We start from the raw sequence: 27981 nt of genomic DNA on the forward strand, positions 1-27981 counted from the left end.
TGAGTTAGACAAGTGCCAACAAACAAACAGGCTAAATTGCTCCTTTCTCTTCCTGACAGGCTGAACCAAGTCTCCTGAGCACCCTTAAACGCCAGCTCGGGAAACGGTCCCTTCCCAGCTTTTGGTTGGAGTGAGAAGCTCAACCCAAGCAGCTGCCCAACCAAACCAGCCTGCACATGCTGCCCACAGGCACAGGGATGCCTCCGACATTAAACCCCAATCCCCTGCACCCCCAGTGCGGTACCAGCCACCACCCAGAGGGGAGCCCTGAAGCCGGGTGACATGGAAGACCAAGCCACATTTCTTGATGAGATAGAAGACCAAGCTAGGGCAATGCAGCCCTTTATAAATGGATGGGGACCGGGACCGTGCACCCCCTCACCCCCTCTTCCCTACGGCAAAGGCTCCTGTTGCAGCAGAGAGGTGATGCAGGCAGACCAGCAGCCTCCATCCCTCTGATCCCTGACAGGCCGTAGCCCCTTCCTTCCCCTGCTCTCGACGGCAGGCACACCCAGTGCTAAACACTGAGCCTAACTCCATCCGGTCCTTCTTCCCTACGTCTATTGTCACTAAAAATTTAACTGGTTTCTGCCAAAAAAAAAAAAAACCAAAACAATAATAATAATGCTGTACCTCCCCTTTGCCCTTCAAAGTTAAAGCAGCTCTGCTCTTTACCCAGGGAGGGGGAGAAGAGCTTAAACATGAGTCCCCCATCTACCCAGCACTGCTCCACTCCTCCTCCTCCAAGGACTTTCACACAGCCCTGTCCCGTCAGCATGTCTGTGGCATTTGATTCCTGTCTGTCACTAAGTGATGAGGACAAAGGGTGAGGAGTCAGGAAAAGGTCTGAGCTACTTTGTTCATCGGCTGGATACGAACTTTGGATGAACTCCGTGGGGAAAGAGAAAAGGCGCATGGAGCGGGACGCACCGTGCATAGCGCTCTCTCTCCTCCAAGAAAAAAAAAAAGGGAGGCTTGAACAAGAGGATGGGGAGGGAGGGAAAGGGAGAGGAGAGCATTCCCCATCCCCATGGCGGCAGGCAGTCCTGAGAGCTCCCTGCTCCGAGGAGACAGAAGGATATTCAAACCGCCTTCCCAGGAGGCATGTTCAATAAAGCAGGATGCCAACGCAGCCTTTTCTCAAACAAATCTGTTAGCGGCGGGCCAGGGGCCAGCCACAAGGGCTTGCTTTTTAAAGCAACCAAATGGGAATTTCCTAATAAAATAAAATTTTAAAAAAAGCCCCGCCGTGGCATGGTTAAAGGGAAGCTTGCTGGCAGCAATGAGAATTATCCTACACACAGACCTCTCTGGAAGCATGGGAAGATGAAACACAGTGCAGGATGCGGCGCTTTGGGATGCATACAGTGCCAAGGAGCTGAAGCACCCATGTGCTCCCTGGCACCCACCGGCACAAGCTGGGGGAGATGACCGCCCGCAGTGAGGTTACATACCAGGGTGAAGGTTTACAACCATGATTTTCTGCTGTGCTGAACAAGGGAAGAGGCTCACCCTGTGCTGCAATGGAGGCAATTTCCATTGTGCCGACATCAGGGACCTGGAAAAGCCACCACATGGCACGCTCACGCTCGTCTCCTTTGCTTTACTCTGCTTTTCACAGCAAAGCCAAACCAGTTTGCAACTGGAAAGCCCTGCAGTAGTCTTGCAAACATTAATTAAACCAGCCCCTCCTGGGCAGCAAATCCACCACAAACTTTCTCTTGAATGGCTCTTGCCAAGCAGCTAAGATGCCCACACTGGGATCAGACACAGCCTCCATTGAGGATTATCGGCAAAGCTTACACACAAGATGTGCCAAGCCACACAGGAAAATGATTACAATTGTACACGCAGTTCCGTAGTTTTCAAAGAGACCCGTTGAGCACTGGAAGTGAAGGGTGCCCCAGACAAGCCATCCCATCACCCCGCACCAGCCTCACCCACTGAACGTGAGACGGGACCCACACTCCCACGAGCTGGCTGGGAACAGAGTAAAAGTCTCCTTTTTTTGTTTTTTTAAAAGTCTCCATCTGAGGTACAAGCAGTTGGAAATCCAAGGGTCATACTGGAGGCTGTTCACCACCAGCAAACTGGGTGAACTCACTCTCCAGGATGGGAATCCTACATAAAAAAAAAAAAAAAATTAAGTGGGTTACAAAACCCAGGAGAACACCTGAAAGCAATCCACTAGAACACGCCAGAGGTTATCCCAGATCCCTTGTCTCTCTACTAGCCACCACCAAATAGAAAAACAACCCTGTATGAGAAAGCTGTGCCTGGGACACAACAGCCCTACATGCTGCAGCAGCCCAGCCACAGAGGCACCGGTGAGATATCCCCAACTGAGCAAACAGCACCAGGCAGGGCATACGTTCCCCTTCGAGGTGGGAGAAACTCTCTCTTGCGTGGTGCCCAGCGCAGGAGACTGAGAGCTGCAGAGATGGTCACAGGAACCAGTAATCCCAGCTCCAGTCTGGCCCCTCTGCTTGGGAAGAAGATTACTCACCACCAGGACTCTTGGAACTGGAAGGGATCAGAAGCTCAGCCTCATTGACTCACAGCTACATATGGCCCCAACCCTCACAAGATCCACCTGCTGTGCACCAAGATGATGACCAGGAGAAAAAAAAGCAGGAGGAACAGGAAGCACAGTTCTGCAGGGAAACAACCCGTCCATGAGAGCTGGCAAGGCAGGGTCCTCCCTTGCAGCCACCAGCCACCACCACGTCCCAGAGGAGCACACGTCAGGATATAACTCAAGCATCTCGGAGGCACTGCACAAGACCTCCAGTGGAGAAACTCTGACTTCCTCCAAGCACAGCCGGTCCCTGGCGACTGCCTCGAAAGTACATAGCAGAGTGTGCCAGGACAAATCGACTCTGCAGAGAAAACCTCAGACCATTTGGAGGAGTTTGTTCCACCACTCACTCCAGAAAGTCCAAAAAGTTCCTCTGGCGGTGGGAGGAGCCCATCCCCAGCAGCCCAGCCAAGGCAGTCTGGCTCGAAGCAACAAGCTCCCGACAGGGAGAACCAGACAGAAGGAGAAGCAAAAAAACTGGACAAGATGTCAGCTGGATTGGCCAGTTATCCCATTTGCAAAAGGTAGGAGCTGAGGGAGGAAATGCTGGTGCTGCTTGACAAGTAAGAGGAACAGAGGGAAAGAGAGGGGGCTGGGGCAAGAGAAGGTAAAACAAATCTGCTTTATTGTTGCCTGAAACCCAAGGAGACTGATTAAAGCAAACAGCCCCCCTGCCCCTTCCAAAGGGTTGTCTCGTCTGCTTCCTAAATCTGATTCCCATTTGTCTCTATATGGTTCTCATTTGTTCTTCATTTAGGTCTCCTCCACGCCCCTCGCTGAGCCTAAGAGAGCCCTCCGGAGAGCTGCAGGGATGGGCTTCCCCCAGGACCCAGTGAGGGCAACTGTTGACCAGGGTCAGACCCAGCACCAGTGCCTGCATAGAGGCAGGAGATGTGGCAAGAGGAAGGCAGCAGGCTGCTGACTACATGCAAGGAGCAAGAGGCCAAGGAGATCCTTGGAAAGAGCAGGCCAAGGGAGGACAGCATCACTACCCAAGGGTGCTGATGGGAGCCTGGCCACCTCTGGCGTCACAGACGCAGCACACCCAAACGATGAAGCAAGAGAAAAAAAAAAAAAAAAGAAAAGAAAAAAAAAGCAAAAGGGACCAGGAAGAGGGGATACAGCATGAGCAGAGACCCACCGCACAAGCGGTTTCAACAGCAGACAGCCTTCTGATTAAACGGGAGCTTAAAAATTATCCTAATGGAGCTCCTTTCAAACGCAAACCGCAGGGACCTCTCCTAATTGCGCAGTTCCTTTCTCAATCACAGCCTACGTATGATGAAGCAGGTCCATCCACCGCCCTTGCCCATAGCTGCGTGCCTCAGCACGCAGGACCAGCATGCTCCACCAGCCATGCCCACAGCTCCCGATGGGGTGTTGGGGCTGGAAGCACCGTGCTGTCACAGCCCTCCCGGCACTCACCTTCTACCTCAGCCCCTGGCTTTTAGCCCCCCGAGAACCCAGCCAGCTGGGCACACTACCTTTGCCGAAGGACGTTTCCAAGGCCCAACCAAACACAGCAGAAAAAGGGAAACAAAAATCTCTCCGTCCACCCACGTGGATTTTGCCACCTGCCTCAGGAGCATGGAAGGACCGGGAACCTCCCCTACCACCACCCTTTGCTGTGTCTTACCTCCTTCCACATCGCTTGTGGATTTTTCACAGCAAACAATCCTCATTTGCCCTTGGGATGGTCTCCCTAAACCTCCATCCATGCCATCATGCTGCCGCACATGTTGTCCTATCCCGAAGGGTCAGCACCCCACAGCTTTTCTGACCTGGATGCAGCAGAGCCATTTCTAAGGAGAAATCCCACCTCAGGCTGCACGCCTCCCAGGCATACACTGCAAACCTATCCAAATGGAAATTTAGCACCCTTTACCACAATAAAACCCAACCAAGCACCCACTGCCCACTCCTGGCTGCCCAACCAACCCATCCACCACAAGACGAAACCGAGAAGGGTCTGAGCTCTCCACAGCCAGAGCCAACCCTGCACCCACCCAACACCAGAGCAGGGTCCAGACGGTTGCACAGGTTCCATCGTGCTACATAACATGATTTTTCCTCTCCTGCTTGCTGCCTAGGTAGAGGACACGGTACCCACCAGCTGCTCTCTCTGCTCCCTCCTGCCCATAAGGAAAGCAGAGACCCCTGACCTTCTCCGCCGCATCCCCCAGCCCCTCCGCAGCTTAAGCGGCCCAGGTGCGCAAATGTTACCCATTGCCCTAACCAGGCAGAAAGTAAATTCCACCGAACAGGGGAAATGCCAGCCGCAGTCAGACCCTGGGATGTGCAAATAGCAGCTGGGGACCTTCGGGAGAGGAACAGCCCAGGCCCAGGAGCTCCTACTGATAATCCTTCTTGGGATGCCCCCTTCCAGAAGCTCCTGTATCAGAGCAAGGATGCTAATTTGACTATTTGAGAGAGTGGGGAAAAAAAAATAAAATAAATTAACTGTTTGCTATTGCGCTAAATGACCTTTTCAGCCGCTTGGGGACAGAATTGCACTAGGGCTTTGGAGCGAGCTACAGTGGGCGCTGCTCTCTCCCCGCTCCCATGCTCGATGCTTTGTGCCTCCGGATGCATTTAAGGGGTCTGCGCCCCCCTAGCCACCTCTGCCCACCCAGTGACAGAGCTGAGAAACAGCCTCTTCAGAAAAATCTGCATGAAGTAAGGAGGAAGAAGCGGTCTGCTAAGAGCTTGCTGAGCAAAGCGCTTCAGACGGCTTCATTTCACATCACCAAAAGCGTAAATCAGGGAATTGCTCCTCGGGTTTTTCTCCATTAGCAAAGTATATTGCATCTCCCCTTCCCACCGCCGATACCGATCGACACTCCACATCTGCTGACCAGATCTAACAGCCAGGATTTTCCGGGGAAATAATACATTCGCCGAAAACACCATTCCTGCCACCTGCTCCCCCCAGACACGCAACCGCTCCAGGAGCCGGGCCGCGGCCGGCTCCTTGCTCGCAGCAGGCACAACGCGGCAGTCAGAAGCTCCACAAATTCAGATCAGAAATAAATAGGCGACCCCTTGCAAAGCAAGGATCATAAACCCTTCAAAACACCATCTCCACCAGGGTGGTGGGGCCTGTCCCACTGTCTGCAACTTTCCTGCACAACACCAAACGCCCTTCTGGAAAGCATAAGCTTCACACAAAACATACCGGGGAGGCTGTGTCCTGTGCCATGAAATCAGGATCAATGGCCGAGACTCCTTCCAACTCGTTTCTTTTTACCCTGTGAACTGTGCCTTTGTCTAGAGATTTGCAATAATATTATTGCAATAATCATATTTGTAATAGTAATTTTGCATATAAACATCCCCCTCCCAAACAAAAAAAGACCAAGTTAAAACACTCACAACCTTTTAAAATTACAGACTCCGAGTTAAAAAGCCAAATTCAAAGCTTAAAGCTAGAGACCGATCCATCCAGAGGCTCCAGGTATTGTATCATTCTTAATGTTTCACCGGAGAATCACTGCCCAGGGGGAAAAAAAAAAAAAAAAAGGATGTGTGTAAACAAGCAAACGTACACCCACCAGCAGCCTGGGTTTTGAAACATTAATGTTGAAATTAGAAAGGCACATTTCAGAGAGTTATGGGCAGATTCGCTTTCATTTTGGCTCCAGCCTTGTAAATATCAAATGCCAAAGGAAACAGTCGCACTGAATTAAGAGAGAAAAATCCCCGTGCTGCGGGGATACATCCAGGATCGGGACCGCTGGAGTTGGGAAAGGAGCAGCAGCCAGCAACAAACACTTTGCAACTGAAAGGGTATTTTTGCCGGTTAACCTGCCACTGCTAATTCTGCTAATCGACATCACTCTGGAATTTGAAAATGTTATCCAACCAGGAGAGAAACTTGATTTTCCTCTTCTGATAACGAGGACAGGCAGGCCAGCCAGGCTGGGCCGAACGTGGCGTTACAAAATGCTGCCTGTAAAACCAAAAATGGGACGTGGAAATGATGAACTGAGTTTCTGAGCCTGCGCTCGGGCGAGAAACAAAAATGCAGCCACCAGCATTTAGACAGGCTGATCCCACTTGCAAAGGCAGCCCCGCTCGTTTTTCACCAAGGCTGAAGTAAAATGGCAAAGTTATCATTTTAGATTAGCGCTGCTCCTCGCAGCACTGGCTGTTCTGAGGTTTTTCAATTTATCAGTATATTTACCAAACAAAAAAAAAACAACCCACAACCAGGGGGGCGGTGGGGGAACAGCCCGTCACCTTGGGCCAAGCAAAAAAAGCTATTTTGGGTAAGGCTTCTCCTATAAATAAAAGGCCGGGTAGGGAGAGGACAGTGACAACGTGCTGCTCGTTCAAGGTGTCAGAGGGGATTTCTATTATCCATGCTGGCGACCTCCCCAAAACGCCGAGAAGCAGCGAGAGTGCACCACTCCTCAGCAGGCACGGCCGACCAGTGAGGCGGCTTCTCCTGGCAGCTGTCCCCTCCATCGGGCTGCCCGTTCTCCCCCCGCCTCACCTTTGCTGCCAGGAAAAGGAGCCGGTAAAGGTGGCTTTCTGTTCCAGCTTAAAAAAAAAAAAATATATATATATATACACACACACAGGCACGGCTCACAAACACAAGGCCAATTTATTTAATTCTTCAGCAGGGTTTTTTTTTTCCGTTTTTTGTTTTTTCCTTTTTTTTTTTTTTTTTAAAAAAAATCAACACAGTTGCAAAACAATTAATTCCAGCCCAACCAATCCCCCAGCACCGGGAGAAAGCATCACCCGAGTCCCTCCCCGACCCCACCGCCAGCCTGACAACAACACGCTTTAATGTATTCAGCCCACAGCTTCCTCAGGCCACAGCTTTCTGTAATTTATCCCTATGCTGCCCACCACCTTGTATTATTTAAGTTGCTGGGGGACGCAACGCCTCCAAGACAGTCTTCAGCAGAAGCTGCCGACCGCCCGGTCTGCAAAACCATCATTTTTAGTTTCAAACGGGGTTCCCAGCAGATGTTCCCAAAGGCGACATGGCGAGAGGAGGGATTTCGTGGAAAATCCCTGATTGTCGACACCTCTGGAGCACGCTGGGGAGGTGACGGTTTGCAAAGCACCATGTAGCACCTACAAATGTCCAGCATACCCAAAAAGCTGGGGTGCTCACACAACCCCTGGCTCTGGTGGGGTGGTACAGCCTTGGCACCCAGTGCCGCTGGCAGCACTGGGGTGCCACGTGTGACCCCAGGCCGGCAGTTCAGGGGCCAGGTACTGTTCACGAACAGCTTCTCCCACCACGAGGGAACGCCTGCTAGTCTGACTGGACCAGGATCATCTCTGGGTGGATGTTTGGGGAAAGCAAAGGACGCAGATTGAGGTTGGTTTATTAGATTATGGACAGCCCCATGCAAATAGGGCCATATTGATCCGGTCTGGAAACACCTGGCTGGGAATACAAGCAGCCCCTGAGTATACAGAAGCTGCTGGAGATTATTAACCAGATCCATTGCTGTAAATCACATTACCTCCTTCCAAACCCCAACCCAGCACCAAGTCCCCCCGTGCTGTACAGCGCACACACTTGCAGTGCAAGGGAGTGTCAATTCTCCCTGCCTGGCACCCAAAAGCCCAAAGATTCAGCCCAAAAGTGTGGAGCCTGGTAGGATCGTCCTGGTCTGGGGTCCGTGGAGCCAGGACTGCACAGCCCACCTTCTGCCGCAGCAACTCCCAAAACAAAGCAAAGCACGGGTTACCAGGGTGGTGAAACTCGCTGCATAGGAATACTGCCACAGGAATGCAATTAAAAAAAAAAATCAAAAAGATGAAAAAAAGAAAATATCAGCTTTTCAGATGCAAACTCCCCCCCGGCTCTCACTGGGTACCCGGTAATTTGCACCATCTGCAAACCACCCCTCTAGTGCACACAGCAAACAGGACAGCCTCTCCTGCCTCCCAAGGCACCCCAACTCCAAGTGCAGGAAGGAAAAAAAAAATAGTAATAAAATGCTTCACAGCAGATTTCCAAGAGATCACAAAACCCTTCACAGAGCTTCATCAGCAGAGAAGGCAGCAGCTCCCAGATTAAAGGGGGAACTGGGGAATGAGGTGCTGAACCAAAGGCAGAGGAGGAATCCCGTATTCCTCTGTTCTCCCCGCCAAAATTCCCAGCTCCGATTCAGCACAAGCACCACTAGCAGCATAACCTAGGGGATCTCGCTGCAAAAGAAACCACTTACGTTTAAACCACCACCCTACTCCCCTGAAGAACTGCTGCATGCAGTAATTTCCTTGAGACGGGGTGGGGGTGGGGGTAGAAAAAAAAGCCACGCTGAAATTGTCTCAGAGTTTCTCTGGGTTTTGTTTACAGCCACTGCCCTCAAACCCAGGGCTGGCACGCAGCACGCGAGCCTGCTAACAGGAATAAATCTAACATTTGAGATCATTTAGAAAAGCTCTGCTCACAGACAGTCAGCGCTCCAAGGGGGAAATCCCTCTGCAGGTCTCAAATAAGGGAACTTCAACCATTTTTCCCTGGAGAAATTTAGACCTGAAAGATCTTCCGAGTTTCTTGTTTGGAGCTACAAGGCCCGATAACAAGATCTCTTTCCCTGGACTCAGCCACAACACTTTGACTGCTGCCAAAACCATTTGGAGGTGAGGGGAGATGGAGCAGAGAGAGACGTGGTGGCAGCGGGGAAGTCACCTAACATGTTCACGTAAGAGGATGCACTACTTATCTGTTATTTATACATACACCAGGCTAATAAAGCTAATATTTTTCCAGCACACATTAACTGAGCACAAAGACTCCTTCTGTGCAGCATCGAAAGAGCAGGCACAGCACCTTCCCAGCACCGTGTTGGACACACACAGCCAATGGCCATCACTATCCAAAACCTGCTAACAGGGGAGGCGGGTACACGCAAAGGCTGGGAGACTTTGGAAAGATGGGATCTGGGGCAGGAGGATGAGCACATCCATCCCCTAGGAGCAAACAGATGGGGCAGGGAGCAATGGGACCCAGCAGACCCTCCAAGAGCGTCTTCCTGCTCCGCTGCAATCGCGGCAAAGTTTACTCGACAGCAAGCGCCCACAAAAAACAAGCCTCGAAACAAAACCAAACAGGTTTGCTCCTGTACTCCCCAAATTGTAGGGAGTCCCTCAGGAGCAGTAATGTCGTGCTGGAACCAGGCCTGGTTTCTCCGCTTTGCCGGGAGGGCTGAGGGGGAGGAGGTGGGAGAAAGAGCCCGCTGGCAGCCCCGTGCTTCCCACCTCCTCCCCTGGAGGTTTGCAGGAGGCCAATTTTGATTAAACTAATTAAGCCTGCTCCGTTCAAAGAGCCCCAGCCACATGCTACCAGGGGAGAGGAATAAAATACAGAATTGAAAAGGAAAAAGAGAAATCTCCCTGCGAGTACGCTCCTCCAAAGCTATCCATCCCTGGCAGATCCCGGATGGGCAACGCTGTGCTGGAAGAGGAAAGCCCAGAGAAGGGACTCGCTGCACTGTCACAGCTACAGCCCTGAAGACCCTGTGCTCTGGAGAAGGCTGCTGCTCCTTCCAGCCACTGGGACACATCCCCCTTCCCATCAGGGTGAACTGGTTTCTATCCTCTCCCACCAAGTCCCCCGGAGGCAGCCGCTCCTCTCGCAGTAATACAGCCCTCCACCAAGCCAAGGTCTCCCAGACCCTCTCCCCCACCCCCAAACCATCCCTATCTTCCAGCCACTCGCACGTTCCCTTCCCTCCCTTTCCCTTGAAGGCATCAGGTTTCTGGAAGCAATTTAATTGTGAGCTGCAGAGGCTTCCTTGGGCAGTGCCGGGGCCGGCTGGAGGCCCTGCTCTCCCAAAATGTTTCACTTTCCCCCAGGGCAGTCACATCAGGGAGCCGGCAGACCCTGCCCGGCTGCAAGAGAGAAGCATCGCTTTTGCCTTCAAAGCCTTTCAACTGGAGGAGGGAAAAAAAAAAATATATATATATAATAATAAATATCAAAGCAAAGGCTTCCTCCCCTTTGAAGGGCAGGAGGGAGAACAGCCGGACGAGGGCTGGATTTGCGGAGAGCAGAGCGGGGACCCCGATCCTGCGGGGCTGGAGCCCAAGCACTTTCATTATGAGCTTTTGCAGAAGCAGAATGAAGCCTTAGGTGCAAGAATTGCATTGAAATTCAAATCGGGGGGTTTAACTCTCCCCTGCGCGCCTCGGGAAACCTTGGTGGAAATGCAGGATAAGGAGGAGGGCAGGGTCTGAAACCACAGCAAAGGGCTCCTGCCCCATCCTGCCCTGCAAAAAACTTCATCCGAGGGGCTTTGGGCTTGCCAGCGTACCCCACTTCCAGCTCTGCCCTGCACCCCAAAAACACCGGCACTTGTTTTCAAACAAAACACTCTTCTCCCCTTGCTGCTCCGTGGGGCTTTAGACTGGGGAGGGGTGGGGGGGGGAAGAAGCAAGGGAGGAAGAAAGAAAGAAACCCCATATCGTAATTGCTATATTAAAGAGAAATAGCAGGCAAGAATAATAAGAGAGGTGTCAGAAGTGAAATACAGTAACAGACATTAAAAAAAAAAAAAAGACTACAGTTCTGCGATGGGGGTGTTAATTGAACACAGAGCTGGAGAGAACAAAGGGGTGTTAAGGAAGAAAAGAAGGGGGGAAAAAATCCTACCTCCTCCAAAGATCTGATTTGAGTTAAGTTTGATGAAGATAATGCACAGGGAAAGGTAGCTAAGAGGCACCTTATATAGCTATTATGTTCTAAAATTAAAAAAAAACAAACCCATTATTCAACAACAATTGCACAGCTAATCAGTGCTGTCTATAAATATTCCACTTCGTAAATTCCCCCCGTTGGTGGTATGCACGTTTTTCTTTTAAACCTGAATTCCTTCAATACGGAAAGGTGAGGGGGGTAAGAAAATAAAAATCAGGGGATTTCAAATACAAAGTCAGGGTCTTTTTAAGAAGCAGAATTTGCGCGATGTCCTCACCTCCCCCAAAAGAGTGAAGAAAGTGAAACGATGGGAAAAGCTCTTAAGGAGGAGGAATCAGATTAAACGGTCATATATCCTGCGCTCAGCCTCTCCCCACCGGTCCCCGCCGAACGAGATGGGAGTTGGGAAAGGCTCGCAGCTGAAATAGATGCTGCTGCATTTTGACAGCAGATATTTTCCAGTTTGCCATCCAAGGACCCCACGTCTGCGTACGCCTTGCCTGATTCTTCTGCTTAGCTATTCTGCTCATGCAGAGAACAGCTTAAAAAAAAAAAACACAACATACCAAGAGAGAGTGAAAAAAAAAATAACAAGGGAGGGGAAAAAAAAAAAAAAGGCCATAAAGACAGAGCCCCTACCCCTGCCTTCAAACTTTTTATAAATCAGCAATGCAATTTCCGATTTCAATCCCTATTGACGGAGGAATCAATTGTATTTAGGACAACAATGCCTCCTATTTCCATAATTATTATTCCAAAAAGCCAGCCAGCCATTTGAAGGCAGTCCTGCCCCTTCCCTCGCAACAAAGCGACCAACAGCAAGTGAAAACACACCAAATGAACACCGACAACTTATATGTATATTTAAGCGGCAATTTTTTTGCCCCCTACGCGCTCCCGCTCGGCTCAAACCTCTCTTTTGTTACTTTTAAACAGAAATCATCCCAAAAGCGACAATCTCCACGTTGCAGACAAAAGACAACCCACTAAGCCTTTTTTTATTACTATCTTTTTTTAAAAGTGTTTATAAATGCTTTAAAATAACTGAAGAGCCCAAGTGCCAAAGGGAACTCTTTGGCCAATGCAGACGACCTCTTTTTCTAAGAACTTTATGGACACTTTGGGTTTGCTCAAGACAATGTTAACACCATGAAATATTAGCCATAATGTTGCGAGAGACGGTGGTAAAGTCTCCGTAAGGCTCTGGAGTCACTTAAATCAGGCAGCGGGGTAACTGAACGCACATTTCTGCACATCATAACGCCGGGGGGAAGATGTACGCACGCACTTTCAAACACCCACCAGTGACCACAAACAATCACCAGGATTTCAAACGCGACACATGCAAAAATCTGGGAAGCAAAATGGAAAGTGGGAAGAGAGAAGTTGGCTAAACCTTCAGGCTGCTGCCCGCAAGGAAGGAGTCCGCAAACAGAAGCAGGCAGTACCCTCGGCCCCAGAAAACACAAGGCTAACTTCCTCCTAACATTGGGCCCACAAAGCAATAATTAAAAAAAATAAAAAATAAAACAAAACCAATAAAACAAAACCATCTGGCCGTTTGCTTCCTTACAAAGTGTGACTTTTGGGGACGCAGATGGGGGAGAGGGGAGGAGGTCTTTGAATTTGCAAAGTAAAATAATTCACCGTAAACCGATCTGAGGGTAGATAAACAACACTCCAAAAGCCACCTCGATTCGGCCTCTTCAGAGAGCTCTGTGCGGCAGCCCTGTAGCCAAGTAACCCAGGCACAACAGCAACAAATAAAATTTAAAAAAATAATGTAAGACAGCCCCAGCTCGCACCTGAATATCCTTTATTTCCAGTAGCAAGCTTCGCCCTATACCATCTCACTCGATTTTACTTAGCAGAGAGGAATTATGACACCCAGGCTCCATGGATACATACAGCTCCCCATCCCTCCCCAGCTCGCCGGGACCCCACGGCATCCCTGAGGTCACCTGGATTTCCCACCAGATTTGGTCCTGGCAGATTCCCCATCCCCGAACTTTTTGACTGCACCAATAGCAAAGCTGAGCTGGGATTAATCAGTTACCCTGCCAAAAAGTACCTCTGCACAGACAACGTTCACAGCATCAAATACATGCAGAGAAAAGGCAAACATTTTCTTTGGCTCATGCAAAAAAAAAAAAAAAAAAAGGAGAAGGAGGGAAGAGGGAAAGGAACTTGGTGGCTCCTTTTTCTGAGGTAGCACCCAGGGAAAGACTATAAAATCACCCATAAAATTTATCTCTAGGCAGACTCCCTCACGTTACATCATATGAACTCTACAGAGGTTCCCATACCGAACCCGCTGCTTGATATTATGGAAACTCCATAAGGAAGGACTCCTCAGGAAGGTCAGACCCGGCCCACGCAGCCGTGAGGACTTCAGAGAGCCGAATGCCATCGGTAGGTGCTTTGTCTGGGCTACACGCTGCACAAACAACGTTTAACAAAGGGCCCCCTTAGTCATTTTATATATATTGCAAGAGTCAAGTAATTGTATTTCCAATCAGTTGCTCATGCTAGGAGGCTTTATATATATATATATATTTAAGAAAGAAAAAAAAAAAAAAAGAGACCCAGATTCAGGTTTCTGAAAGCTGTTCCCCTTTTATGTGTAACTATCAATGTATATCAACTGGGTGTGCAATCATATTTATTGTCACTTTCATTCATGTCATGCCCTTGCTTATATGGTTTAGATATGAATTATTGACTGTTACAGTCCTTGTTGTAAAAGGGGAGGGGGGGAGAAGTCAAGTACTTTGCAGCCTGCTAAAACAAGGCAGCTAGATCGGCATGGAAAAGCCCGCCGATCCACTCTGGTCGGCTCAGAAAGCCAACAGCAGAGACGAATGCCCTCCCCCGCCGAATTTCCATCATTCCCCCCCGTTATTTTTTTTAATCCAAAAAAAAAAAAGAAAAAAAAAGAGATTCCAACAAATAAATAAATAAGTGGTGCATGTTGCTAAATGTCCTTCCCTGAGCATCTGTTGTTTAAGATCACCCTTGATTGATGACTGCTATTTTTTAATTGTTGCTTTTAAAATTTAAATGCCCCCCTGGGATGTGTTATAAGTGTGTTAGTACATGGTAGGAGGTCTGGAAAGTGGGAAACGGCAGAACCAACGCTCTCATGCCATTAGCTTCTTTAGAAGCCTGAGAACACCCCACGCCATAAAACAACAGTACCCTAAAGTAACTAACAATCTAATATATTGCTTTCACTAAAGGCAACTGACAACTCGCTCTTACGTGAGCTAGCCTGGATGATTGGCAGACAAGGGCATTTTAACCCTTTCTTTTGAAAAAAAAAAAAAAGTAAGAAACCTTTACATTTACCTGAACAGTAATATTAGTAAAACTGCACAATTTCATTTTGTTGGGGTTTTTCCCCCTACTCTGCACTTAAATTTTAATTTTTTTTTTTTTATAAGCAGTGCCATGTCTTAAAGAAGAAACTACAGCAAGAGAGAAATTGCAAGGGTTTTGATTTTTTTTTTTCCTTCTCCCCAGAAAAAGCAATAAATAAAGAGTCTATACAATGGAAATTAAACCACGCTATTTTCCCTTCCAGACACAAACCGCATCATGCGAGTCCACTGCCAGAAGCATTAAATACCAGCTAGTTATTTCTCCCCACTTAAATACTGCTACGTGGAGGGAGGGGGCAGGGCACAAACTTGGTGGAATAAAACCCTCAAAGAGCAAAAAGAAAAACAATACAGAACCAACAACAGCATTGACTTCCTACCTGTTTTTTCTTTGATTTCACACAAGACATTAAAAAGGGCTGGCTTCATCCTGTGGCAGTTTAACGCGTGTTTCCTGGAGAGAAAAGAAAAGAGGGGAGGGTGAGGTTAGGATGTCACCACAAGGAACAACTTTCCAAATTCACGCCGGCTGGCGTGGGGGGACGCATTTGAGCCCCCCTCGGCCCCGCTGCCATCCCTGCCTAGGACCTGAGCGCCGGCGCTACAAACAGCCACCTACCCAACGCAAAAGGAGATGAATTACGCCAATTTAGGAACGGCTTGAAAATCGCCTTTGCCACTGAGCGGCTCACACCGCCGGCGCGAGCCAGGCAATGCACTGAGCCGAAGCCAGCAGCTTTTGGGAGCCAAGCTTGGTTCAACTATCTTATTTAATACAGAGAGAGCACTGGGCTCTCTCCGTCCCCCACCTCCGATATTAAACACAGCCATGTGCTTTATTAGGCTTGCCCTGCAAGGCAGAGGGGAGATACACTCCCCCCTTGCCCCCGCGCTAGAAACATCCTCTGCTTAGAGCTGTCAATTCGGGGAATTTCGGCGCCCAACTTGGAGCACAGAGACACGCGCACATGGATGGAGAGAGAAACCCATTCCTCTGCCTCCGTGCTCCTTACACCCTGCTTAGTTGCAGGTGTTAAAATTTAATTCTTTACAACTGGGACAGTAAACACATTTAAAAACACGGCCGGCTGCTTCTGGGAAGGGGAGGGCATGCTGTTCAACACCTTTCTTTTCAGCTGCTGTTATCTCAGAGCTGACCATTCTCCTGCGGGTTTTGAGGAGAGAGTTGGGGGCGGGGGGGGGGGGGGTGGGTGTTAAATCGGCTGGTTTTAAAACCCACCATGTGCCCGTTGAGGCAAGAAAACAGCACGATTTTATTTTTTCCCTCTTAAGCCATACGATCATTTAGCCAAGGGTTTAGTTGTATAAAGGGTTGTTGCTATCAGGCTCCGGTTACGGGATTTCTGTTTACCAACCGAAATTACACGCGAAAGACGATGTGAACATCTGGCAAACATTCACACTACTTACCCCACCACCCACAACATGTTAAAAAGATTTATATATCTGATGAAGTCTCTCAAAGGTATATACCCTTGCAGAACCACAGCGTCTCCTTATCAGCACACCCAGATGGGTGCAGACATTTGGGTATACACAAATCACGTACATATGCTGTAGGGGCCCTCTTACAAATAATACTGGCACTTCGCATCTTCCCAAAACTTCATTTAAAAAAAAAAAAGAAAGAAAAAGAGGCAGGAAAACAACCATGCAATAGTAGAATGGATGGAGGAAATGCAAAGCCAAACGTCACTGGTAAATATGGCATGTTTGGCAGCTCAGCATTAAAAATAATAATAATAAAAAAAAAAGTACTGTGAGGAAGCAGCTGAAATAGTCCAGCAAGGCAAACCCATAAAGCCTTCTCCTAGCTCTGTTCTGCTTTGGTTTTATTGATTTGATTAACTATACTAAATTATCCAGGCAGGAACATACACAATTCCTGCAACTTTCCAAAGGAAGATCCCCTCACTGCCCCGGGTCTGGCCGGGAAGAAAGTGCATGATTTCCTCCTCCTCCTCCTAACAGCTACCCTGCCCCTGCAAGAACATAAGAAAATTAGTAAGATCAGCCCAGCAACAAGACTTTTTGGTAAGCGGGAGCTTTATATAAGCTGGGGAGGATGTAAGCAGAGGTTTGGGGGGAGTACTTTTATCCTTCTGGAAGTTCTTACCGAGCGAGTTTCGGGGCTCTGTGGTGCGTTTTTCCAGGAACAATGTATTCTAGCAATCTGCTCCAGCTCGGGGCATGAATGCCAGGGGGGGAGGACACTACCCCTAGCAGCTCCGCAGCCCAGAAGAAATTTCAAGTGTAACCCGAACAATTCAGGGCAACTTTTTTTTTTTTTCTTTCTTAATTCCTTCAACTGTGCTTTCAATTGGGGGATTATTTTTTTTTTCCCCCCTCCCTTAACTTTTACTAGTGCCTTTGAAGGTGCGTGTGAGGTTTGCACTCCTTGAAGCCGGGGGCAATTCGGTAACCGGCTTTTACAGCCTTTTTTTTTTTTTCCCTTTTTAAATACCTCTGCAATTAAGAATAATGTTTTTAAAAAAGCAAGCTTCTATGTACATCCTCCAAGCGCAAAAAAAAAAAAAAGGCCTTACAAATAACACTACTACAGGGCGCTATAAAAAAAAAAAAAAAAAAAACATTATTAACGCCCCTAAAAAAAAAAAATATACGGAGCAGCACTTTGTGCTTCTTTCGGAGGAGCAGAAGCAGAGCCCCCAGCACGCCCAGCCCGCTCCAACAACCATCTCCCTGCGGAATTAACCCCCGCCCCCCCGCCAAAAAAAAGCTGGCAAAAGCCAGGCCGCCTGCCCGGCCGAGCCCGAGTTTGGGACCCCCGCTGGGAAAAGGGGCCGAAGCGGAGACGAGGGGGAGGGTTGGGGGGGGGGGGAGGCGGGGGCTGAGGACGCTGCGACCCCCAGAAACCGCCACGAAGTTGGGAAAGGGGGGGGGGGGTGGGGGGAAGAAAATTAACCCGGCACCACCACCCCTTTTTTTTTTTTCCCCACCCCCCAAATTTCTCGGGAGCAGGGGCCCCCGCGGCCGGGCGCGCTCCCCCCGCCGGACAACAAAGGCCGGGTCGGGGGAAACTTCCCCGGCACCTGCCCCCCCCCCCCCCCCCCCCCCCCCCAGCTCCCCTTCCCTCCCCGCCGGCCGCCGCTCTCACCTGGCCTGCGCTTCGTCCAAACTCTGGTCCGTGATGGTCATGATCTGCTGTAAGATGTCTCCGATGTCCTGCTTCCTGCCTGCCTCCCCCTCCGCCCCGCCTGGTCCATCCTGCATGTGCTGGGACAGGCCCGGGTGCCCCGGCATCCCCACCCCGCTGTGCGTGTGCATCAGCCGCGGCTGGTCATCCATCGCCGGCCCCCGGCCCCCGCTCCGCCGCCGCCGCCTCCTCCTGCCCTGGCTGCCGGGAGCGGCGCGGCTGGGCTGGCCGCCTGGCTCCTCGCTTTCTTTTCTTGCTCGCTTTCTTCTTCTTCTTTCCTCCTCCTCCTCCTCCTCCCCCCCCTTCTCCTCCTCCTCCTCCCCAGCCTCTTCCTCTTCGCTTTTTATTTATCCTTCACGCTGGCGCCCGGCTCCGCGGCGGGGAGGAAGAGGAGGAGGGGAAAAAAAATGGGAAGAAAAAAAAAATGAGAGCGAGAGAGAGAGAGAGAGAGAAAAGAAAGGGGGGAAAAAAAATCCCTTTGGCTGCTGGAGGAGGAGGAGGAGGGAGGCGGGAGGGAGGGAAGGAGGAGGGAGGGAGGGGGGGGGGTTCCGGGGAAGGGAGGGGAAACGGCGGCGACTCCAAAAGCAGGGCAGCTCAGCCCCGCGCCCGGGGAGGCGGCGGGCGGGCCGGCGGGGGCCGGGGCCGGCGGGGGCAGGGGCTGCGCCCGGGGAGGAGGCGGCGGCGGCGACGGCAGCAACGGCCGCGGCGGGGCGGAGCGGGGCGGCCGTCCGCGATGGCAGCGCCGGAGCTGCCGGGGCCGGAGAGCGACGGAGCCCCCCGCGCACCGGGGGAGGGCTCCAAACTTTCCCCCCCACCCTCGGGCCGGGCCCGGGGCTGGCTGGCGGCCCGCTCCCCTCCGCGGCCGGCAGCGGGCCCCCCCCCGCCCTCCGCCGGGCCTGCGCGCACCGCTCCCGGCCCTCGCCGCCTGCTTTTGTTCGGCTCCGGACTCCTCAAACTGGCACGGAGGAACCCGGGGGGGGGTGGCGGGGGGAGGAAAGGGCAGCGGCGCCTCCCCGCCCCCCCGGCTCCATTGGCGGCGGCGGCGGGAAGGCCGGCCCCCGCGGGCCGCCCCGCCTCCTCCGCGGCCGCCCGTCAATCTCCGGGTTCAGAGGTGGGCCGGGGGCCGCGCCCCGCCCGCGCCTTAAAGCGGCCTCGGCCGCTGGGTGGAGGGGGAAGGGGGGCGGTGCAGGGGGACGGACGCGGAGGTCTCGGCGTAGGGGGGCCCCTCAGTGGGCGGCATGCGCCGCTCTGCCCGTCTCCCCTCAGCCCCAGCTCGGGGCCCGGCCCGCCTTCCACCTCCCCCCAGGGCTGTGCCCCTCAGGCTCCCTTCAGCCCCCCCATTGCATCCTCAGGCTCGTCTTATTTCCCCCCCCATTGCTCCTCAGGCTCCCGTCAGCCTTCCTGCAGCTCCTCAGCACCCCTGCCTCTCCTCAGCCAGCCTTCTCGCCTCCCCTCAGTGCCCCATCTCCCCTCAGCCCCACCGTGGCCCCACGGCCAGCCTTCCCGGCTCCCCACAGCCCCTCGGGCAGCGGGCTCTCGCTCCCCACACTCTCCCCGTGCATCAGCTTTCCCCCTGCTTTCCCCCTGCATCAGCTCCACACCCCAGGTGGGAGCAGGGTCCCCCCACCGCTAAAGCCCCAAGGGATCCATCCCTCCTCTCTTCAGCCAGCGGCAGCTCCTCGTGGTGTTTCTTTCCTTCCCTGACCCACACTGTCCCACAGGAGGGGCTTTCCCAAGCACATCACCCCGGCCCATGGTGCCACATCCCATGCCTGATGGTCCCAAACAGGGTAGGGGAAGCTTGCAGAGGTCCCAAAGCCACCGAGACTGCCATTCGGACCTACGTGTGTCACAGCACTCCAGAGGGGAAGTACTTCCCGAGCGCCTTTCCCCAGTCTCCAGGATCTGAGTGTCCTGTGTCCAAAAAGACCTCTGTAGGCATGGGCTGGTAAGCAGGGAGAACCGTGGGACCGGGCTTGCCTGCAGATTTGTGTTTAAAAAAAAATAAATAGAAGGTAGTTATGGTGGTACAAGAATTTCTTGCGTGGGAGATGATTTCATCAGGTTGTCCCTTTCTCAGATCTGAGGGTCGCCAGCTCCGGGCCCCTCGTAACCTAAGGGAGGACAGGCCCAGCCCTGGTCCCCGACCTCAGCATAAGTTGGGGAAAGAACCATCAGGTTGACTGCAAAGAGAAAAAAAATAATAAGCAAGCCAATTGTTTTGCTTCCACTCTTCCTTTTTAATGAAACACTTTCCCGTGTTTTAAGCAAAACATGACTTTTCATTTTGAAATTTCCTTTCGAACCATTAAAATGTTTTAAAGTGGTTGAAGGCGAAGTGAGATGTTTTGATTTTTCTCGCTATGAAATGTTTCACTCAACACATCCTTTGTGTTTCTTGATTTGCCAAAATTTTTCAAAGGTTTCTGCTTTCTCGCCCAAGACGTATCTATGTATTTTTTACTTTTTTGAAAACCCAAAGAAAAAAAAAAAGAGAGAGAGGAAAAATATCCTTTATCTCTGCGGCTCCACAGGAAGCAGAACTTTATCCAAGAAACAAGGAGCCAAGGGACTCCTCTCCAGAGGTCCAAACTTTCAGACACTTAGTCATCCCTTCACTTGCTTGCTCACATACCAAGTCTAGACATACGCTGTCTCAAACTCTGGCAGGGACTCCCCCATCCTGAGAGGTCAGTTCAGGGTCTTTTGGGTTTGATTTTGAGCAGCTCCGAGGAGAGGTAGAGCAGGAAAGGGGACAGACACTGGGGACCATGGGACGTGGTGGCCTGCTGACCCTGCAGATTCTTGTATTACAGATCCTTCCCTGAGTCACAACACGATGCCTCAGCAGAGGCAGATGTGAGAGAAGGGGAGCCAGAAGACCCTTGGGGGAGCTGGCATGGGTAGAGTATGAGGCACACACAGGGGTGAGGCAAGTTGTCCATGGGGTCAGCAAGCCCCAGGCAGCCCCATGGCATCTCAGCCCAGAAGGCCTGGGTTGCATCAGAAGAACTGTGGCCATCAGATCGAGATGCGATCCTCCCCCTCTGCTTTCGTGAGACCCCACCTGGAGTACCGTGTCCAGCTCTGGAGCCCTCAGCACAGGAAGGATATGGACCTGTTGGAGCAGGTTCAGATGAAGCCACGAGGACGATCCAAGGCCTGGAGCCCCTCTGCTGTGAGGACAGGCTGAGAGAGTTGGGGTTGTTCAGCCTGGAGAAGAGAAGGCTTCGGGGAGAACTTAGAGCCCCTTCCAGTCCCTAAAGGGGGTTACAGGAGAGATGGGGAGGGGCTGTTTGCAACGGCATGTAGCGATGGGATGAGGGGCAATGGTTTGAAACTAGAGCAGGGTCGGTTTAGATGAGACATCAGGAAGAAGTTCTTTACACTGAGGGTGGTGAGGCACTGGCCCAGGTTGCCCAGAGAGGTGGTGGAGGCCTCATCCCTGGAGACATTCAAGGCCAGGCTTGATGAGGCTCTGAGCAACCTGATCTAGTTGAAGATGTCCCTGCTCACTGCAGGGGGGTTGGACTAGATGGCCTTTAGAGGTCCCTTCCAACCCAACACCTTCTATCATTCTATGATCTCACAGGGAAAGGGGACCCAAGCCACTCCAAGGGAAGCATCCCAGCACAGGGCCTCGGAGGAGCCATCGGGCCAATGCAGAAATGGCCAGGACGCTGCCTCTGCCGTCTGCTGGAGTCCGTAAAATCCTTCCTGTCAGAGATAACTAATCCTGGGGCCTTTACAACACCTCTCCTGAAAAGCACATTTCATTCCTCCGTCTCCTCCTGCCTTCCAAGTGCATGAGATTGCAATAGGTATTACCGAAAATATTCCCCGTGGGAGCCGACACTGGACTCCCTTAAAACCCAAACACCATCACCCCTCCTTCCCCAAGACACAAGCGAGCGCTATGCTCTATTATCTCTACACCCACTAAATCTTTCTGAAATAAAGAATAAACATTTCCACCACACATAGTGTAAGTGTATGTGCCAAGCTGCCTCGCTTCCTCTCCTCTGTGGTTGTTATAAAGTGGTTTTGTTTCAATGGTGAAGCAGATGGACAGGTTCCAAGTCTGGCGTCCCCTCTCCCTCCGAGGACGCCTAACGCTATCTTTGGTTTATCGCAGATTCCTGAAGAAAATGTTTTACGGGAGCGTCGTGTTTAAAATCTTGGCTCCATCGCAGCATAATTCTTATTATTTATTAAATGAAAATCAAGCTGTTGTTAATGCACCATTAGTGGCAAAGTGGAGCCCCCGAAAATGAAGGCCAAACACACTCTATTCCTCTGAGCACGGGGGAAGCATCTCCCCACCACCTTCACTCAACGCTCACGCTGCAATGGGATGAAAAGCGGTCTCCTGGCCTGTGACTCCTTAGACATTTTTTTAGGGAATGGAAAGCCAGGGGGTCTTTCGCTTTGCTGTCCAAAATCTGACATCTCAGTCAGACAGTGTAAAAGGTTGTCCGTAACACCGTTGGACGGGCTTTACCAGAGGCACTTCTGTGCAAATGCCCTTCTCCGTTCACCATGACCAAATTAATTTTCCTTCCTCTTCTGCAATTTTCCTCTAACCTATTCCATGGAAAAAGCAAAGCCTTTCCTATTTCCCAGCCAGCCGCAGTCCCCATAACGCAGTGAGCTCCATACGGATAGTCTGTCTTGGGTTGAAGTGCGTCAGAGTTTACATTCCTAACCGGTTTTCAGAGGAGATTCTTAAATTTTCCCAGAAAGTGTTGTGTTGTTGCTTTGAACTGATTGTTTATTTGTCAATTTAGTCATTAACCTTCTTCCTCACTCCTCTGGCTTTTTGATAAGACAGGAAATGTCAAAGGGAAGGGAAATAGGCTCAGAATGATTTCCCCTGGCGAAGGATCCCAGTCCCCAGAAGCGAAGGGAGTTTTCTCATCAATTTTAGCAAAGACACGGCTTCACTCACGGTGCCAGGTTAAATCAGCGTTCAAGTTCCAAACCTCTGTTCAAGCTCCAACTGCTGATCCCAGTTAAAGGAGGTGGGAAGAACTGGCCAGGCAGTGGGAGAGCCAGAAATGGATTCCCGCTCACCCCATTCCCAGCCCGACACTCAGTCCCCTGCATCACACCGACTCCACTATGGTAATGGCGTGTTCTATCAAGAAATGCGTGTCTTAATTAATGTGCTGCTCATTAATATTTCCTATTCACAAAATTACCACAAACAACCTGAACGCAGGTAAAATGCAACAACCACAGGCGAGGGGATCAACTTCTGCTCACAAATAAACGCGTCACATCTAAACTTGTCATTTGTTGCTTCTTCAAATGCAAGCAACAGAATTCTTACCGTCAGAAGTTTACCAAAAAGGAAAATGGCTTTTCCCAATAGCTGACATAAACATGTAAGTGCTACCAAACGTATTTACATGTTTGAAATAGATGGTATAATTACAATGAGTTATAGTCAATATTCAGTCTTTCCCCAGTTTAAGTGCTACCTTCTGATACAGCACAACACATCCTTTAATTGTAATCACGTGCTTTTTCTTAGAGACTGTTGCAATGTTTTTCCCCACAAAACTGGCTGTAATTGAAAAGAAAATGGCATTGTTTAAAACAAATTCTCTGCCCTTCTGGAAATAAACAGGTGACTTCCCTTACAGAGTGTTCTATTTCTGGGACTTCTACATCGCAGCAAGTCATCTGCAAAATCATTTTGGACATTTTTTTCCAGACTCCAAACTTGAATTTCAGCAAGGAAATGCAGTTTTTGGAGACTGAAAAAAAAGAAAAAAATCCAACAAGGATTTTGAAAACAAGTCAGGTAAGAGCTATCAGAGGAAATATCAACAAAAGAAGCCATAGAGTCTGCCAATAAAAGCGGATCCATTCCGGACTCAACATAAAAGGTCTTTTTCCCCTCTTTCAGCCAATGCTGATGTTCCTCAAAGGATACGAAATAGCCGTTAAATTCACTTTTATCTAGTGTGTCTCACATTCTGCACAGTGCTTTTAAAAAGAGAAAGCCACATTAGAGGGACAAACACATGACTGTATTCCACAGCTTCTCCATGAGATCTCACAAGTTGGGCCTCCAAATGAGACCTCCTCTTCACCAGCAGCAGCGCGGACTCACTGGTGTAGTAAGCCCATTTTCAGATGGTGTACCAAGAAGGTATATCCCTAGCCTTCTTTTACGGATGGGGAAACGGAGGGACAAGGAGAAGAAGGGCCTTACATCTGTGAACCACTAGCAAGAGCCAAGGATATCACCCAAAGGTGATCCTTTAATATCTACCTTGATCTATGTGTGAAAGAAATCCCTGCTGCCTCATGTGAACTATAGGTATCTAGAATGACTTTGTGTCTCAGATGCAGACTCCTGGTTTTGGGATGTTTTCCACCACGTCATCTACCTTCAAATGGTCCTTATAGAGTTCATCGGCAGGCAGAAGTTGGTTTTCCTCTCTTGAGTTTTCCACAGATTTCCAAGGCTGAGAAAGGCTGCGAAGGAAGAGGTTCAGCCACAGGTTTCCGATTTCAGCTTCAAAAAAGAGGAGTTTGAGGCAATCCCCAAAGACAACTCTCACCAGCCCTAAATCAAGGGACAGAGCAAAGCCCCTCTGCAGCAGTAAAGTTGGTGGGAGGTGTCCCCCCCTGCGTAAAGGTCTGCCAAGAAGCCCCTTGCTGCTCTCTGAGCTTGAGCCCTACCACCCCATGCACCTCTCAAGTTGGCCATCACCACAAAGCAGTGAGCAAAGAGGTCACAGTGAGAGACTCAGGTCTCTATGGTGGTAAGCAAGCCAACAGCTCCAATTTGCTGACTCGCTTCTTGATAAAATCCCCCCTCCTTGGCTTGTTCACAGATTCCTCCAGTCCCTCTCACGGGGGTTTTGACCCAGTGTTCCTGCAGGCTTTCCTATTATCAGCTGTCCTATCCTTTCTACACGACTGCCGAAGTTGGACCCTAGCCTTTCATTTCATTTTCATTTGGCTTCTTCCCCAACTTCCCATATTTAAGCACTTTGCTTATTATCAGTCTGGTCCCTCCTGTACTTTGCTCAGCTTCATTCTACTAATTGGTTCGAGCGTGGGCCCAGCATTCCCTAAAAGAAAGTGACTTCCCCTCGCACGCAGTCACTGCCGCGCGTTCAACACCCTCCCCAGACTCCCAGAGCAGGAGCAACACTTCCTCTGCAAAAGGTGCTGGTGCCCTTGACTGAGTGGGTCTGAGACAGTGATCGATATAATCACTGATATATGATTGTGTCCCATATTGGTTCTTCACAGCCCAGGAAACACGTCCCCTGGCAGGCCCTGAAGGTTGTAGGACAGATAGGCTTCACAACCGGACATCCCTTTTCACTAATGCTCTTACCAACAGCTTTCCCGGTAATATCCTTATATTGCACACCACCTTGGGAAGCACCAAATTTCAAAGAGCCAGGAGCCTAAAACTGGGATGTTCATTTTAATTCCTATGAATTGATATTATTTGGATTCTTGTACGATCAGCCGAACCAAAGATGCGTGCACCACCCTTGTCGATGACCTTGTCTTTCCAGAATCACTGCTTCCCTGTGGCTCCCAGGTCACAAAGAGGTGTCAAAACCACTTGCCTCTCACTTGTGAGTAAGGAGGTGGTGCTGCAGAGAGTACAACCACAAATCACAGCAGCAGCTCTCCTGCCCCTGGATCCAACCCAAGTTCACCAAGGACTTTACTTTCACTGGTCGACTGGGCAGAAAACCCGCAAAGCTTAATTTCTTAACCACGCTTTCCCAGGAGGAAAAAATCTCACCTAGAATTGCTGTCAAGTCACATATCGTATCTCACCCCAAAAAGATTTAGGCAGGTTAAGCCTGGAAGAAAGAGAAACTATCAAAGGCTTCTTGTTTGATAAGGGCACATCTATACTCCAGCGCCACCTGGTTACTGTGGGACATGTGGAGCTGGAAGCTGGGCTGGGGGAGCAGGTTGCCCACCCTAGGCACTGTTCTCCAGAGAGGAAGCTAGAAAGGACAGGTTGTCACCAGCTCTGAATGAGAGCAAAGCCTGCAGAGCAAAAACTGTTCGCATCTTGCAGTGAGCTCAAAGCCACTTGGCACTCACATGCGGTGGGTGGCCCACCGACCCCATGAGCTCAGCACCCGCTAGGGAGGGAAAGCCACAGCCCTCAGAATGGAAAGTCAAGTTCACCGGGATCGTGGCTTTGGAAGGAGGTCCTGTTGAGCCAAAGGAGGTGGACGTCTTAGACACCGCTCTGGAACTGCAGCATCCCACACCGGTCTAATTAGCAGCAGCTTCAACCCCCCCCCCCCACTTTAATGAGCGCAAAAGTCAAGGTGTCCAAGGGATCTTTGGGAGAGGGACAGAAGATATTTGTCAGAGGGCTGGAAAAAGGATGAGGGCGCCATGGTTATGGCAATGGGGAAGACAAAAGGACATGTAACGCTCAAAAAGCTACCAACGACTCTGACGTGCTGATTTTCCCCCAGTCCTATACTGGCGAAGATCCCCAAAGGATGCAAATTAATAACCCTTGTTTGAAGCAGTACCAATTTACTCACAGCAAAGACCTGGCTTTCAAATTCTCGATGCCCAAGTGGGTGTTGCACAGGAGCCTGAATTTCAAGGCCCAGGCTGGGAAGACCCCAGCCAGCTCACATTGTCCCGGCCTCAAATACGAGAGCAGAAACTCCTCCTCTGCTGCTCAGGCCCCTTCCTCCAGCTAATTGTTCTTTCCCCAGTTGGATAGTCTATTTCTGGAGCAATACAAGAATTAGGACAGAGAGAAAGACACTGGCAGAGCCCAAGGAGGAGCAGGGAGGAGAAGGGTCATCCCAGGTTCCCTCTGTCCCCATGGAACAGGCAGTGTCAGGCTCCCAGCAGCCGGATGGGGATGGTGTGGGAGGAGAGAAATGGGACCAGCGTCCTGGGAGATACAGACTGCCTTGGACAGAGGGGGGAAAGGGAGGAGAGGAAAGAGAAGACACAACCTTTTGGTTTTGCAGGGAAGGGAACGTGGGTGTTTTATAAGCATCAGCCCCTCCTTGACTGAAACGCATGACCTGTGACCAGCCCAGGGGTGGGCAGCAGCTGCAAAAGCAGCAAAGGAACATGTGCCCACCCAAAGGTGCCCTGTACCTTCTCCTCAGAGAGCTGCCCCAGGAATGCAGGCCAGAGTCTGACGTGTTAAACCACTCTAGGCCAGGCTTCACACTGTCTCTACTGTAAAGCTCTCAGCAGCCAAGTCTGCTGACTCCCAGTTAACCCCATCTCGCAGCCCTGCTCCACCTCCCCTCCCAGCCTGATCAACGCTGGGACCTGGGAATGCAGATCATCCCACCAAGATATCCAGCCCTTTCTATTTCAACTTCTTCCTCCCATTCAGCTGAGACAGAGTCTGGCTGAGAAGGGTCAGACTCACCACATGAACCCCAAGGCTCAAGGTAAACCAGGGAGAGCAGTTTCCAGAGCTGGAAAGTGGAGAAACAACAGGCACATCCCCTGAACCCCAGCAGCTTGCCAGTCCTGTGACCTGAAATCAAGGCTCAGTGAGGGACTGGTCAGAGCTAATAGAAGTGGTTATTTGCATTTGACCTAAGGGGGTGGCTTGGAAGCTTTAGGCAGTCACTGTTCCAGATAACAAGAGGACTCCTTGCGTGTGCACTCCGGACACATCTGGCCAGCTGCTGCTCCTGGGCACTGCCGTGTGGCTGAAGTCAAAGGCATGAGTCCTGAGGAAAGGCAAAGGCAGAGCTCTATGAGAAATGGCAACATCCATTCCTCTCATCATAGCACCTCCAACCTTGTTGGTAAAAGAAAGGTGGAAGCTTAGCCAGGTCTGGAGCACAGGGCAGACTGCTGCAGGTAGGACCATGCTTTACTGCTTGACCAGAGAAGTGTTATTTACCAAAGCTCGATCAGCCTATTTTCATAGCTTTTATACCGTAGCATTCTCCAAGCCAGAGCTTGGTGGGTGGACTGCACGTGGACCAGCAGCTGCAGGTAGAGCTTGCAGTGCTGCCGTCAGTCCTGGAGTAACACAGCTCCTGGGAGACTCCACCATCACAGCCTACTCTGGAAGAAGACAGCCTCTGCCAGATCATGACCGCAGGCAGGACAGGGACCTTCACTGCACAAGGCACTGTTCGTCTACGAACGGACGGACACAAGCAACAGC

At 50.7% G+C, this 27981-nt stretch overlaps 1 protein-coding gene across 2 annotated transcripts in view; it reads right to left on the reverse strand.

Annotated features, from left to right (window-relative positions):
* Positions 1 to 18315, reverse strand: part of PBX1 (PBX homeobox 1) — a 137274-nt gene extending 118959 nt beyond the window's left edge. For both annotated transcript variants that reach the window (XM_063343034.1, XM_063343033.1), the window contains exons 1-2: positions 17772 to 18315; positions 15013 to 15086 (exon numbers count right to left, since the gene is read on the reverse strand). In XM_063343034.1, coding sequence (XP_063199104.1) covers positions 15013 to 15086; positions 17772 to 17962 — 265 coding nt within the window. In that variant the 5' untranslated portion in view covers positions 17963 to 18315. The remainder of the gene's footprint in view (positions 1 to 15012; positions 15087 to 17771) is intronic.
* Between the last annotated feature and the right edge of the window lie 9666 nt (positions 18316 to 27981).

The sequence above is a fragment of the Chroicocephalus ridibundus genome, chromosome 8, assembly GCF_963924245.1.
Source record: "Chroicocephalus ridibundus chromosome 8, bChrRid1.1, whole genome shotgun sequence".
NCBI classification, from domain to species: domain Eukaryota; kingdom Metazoa; phylum Chordata; class Aves; order Charadriiformes; family Laridae; genus Chroicocephalus; species Chroicocephalus ridibundus.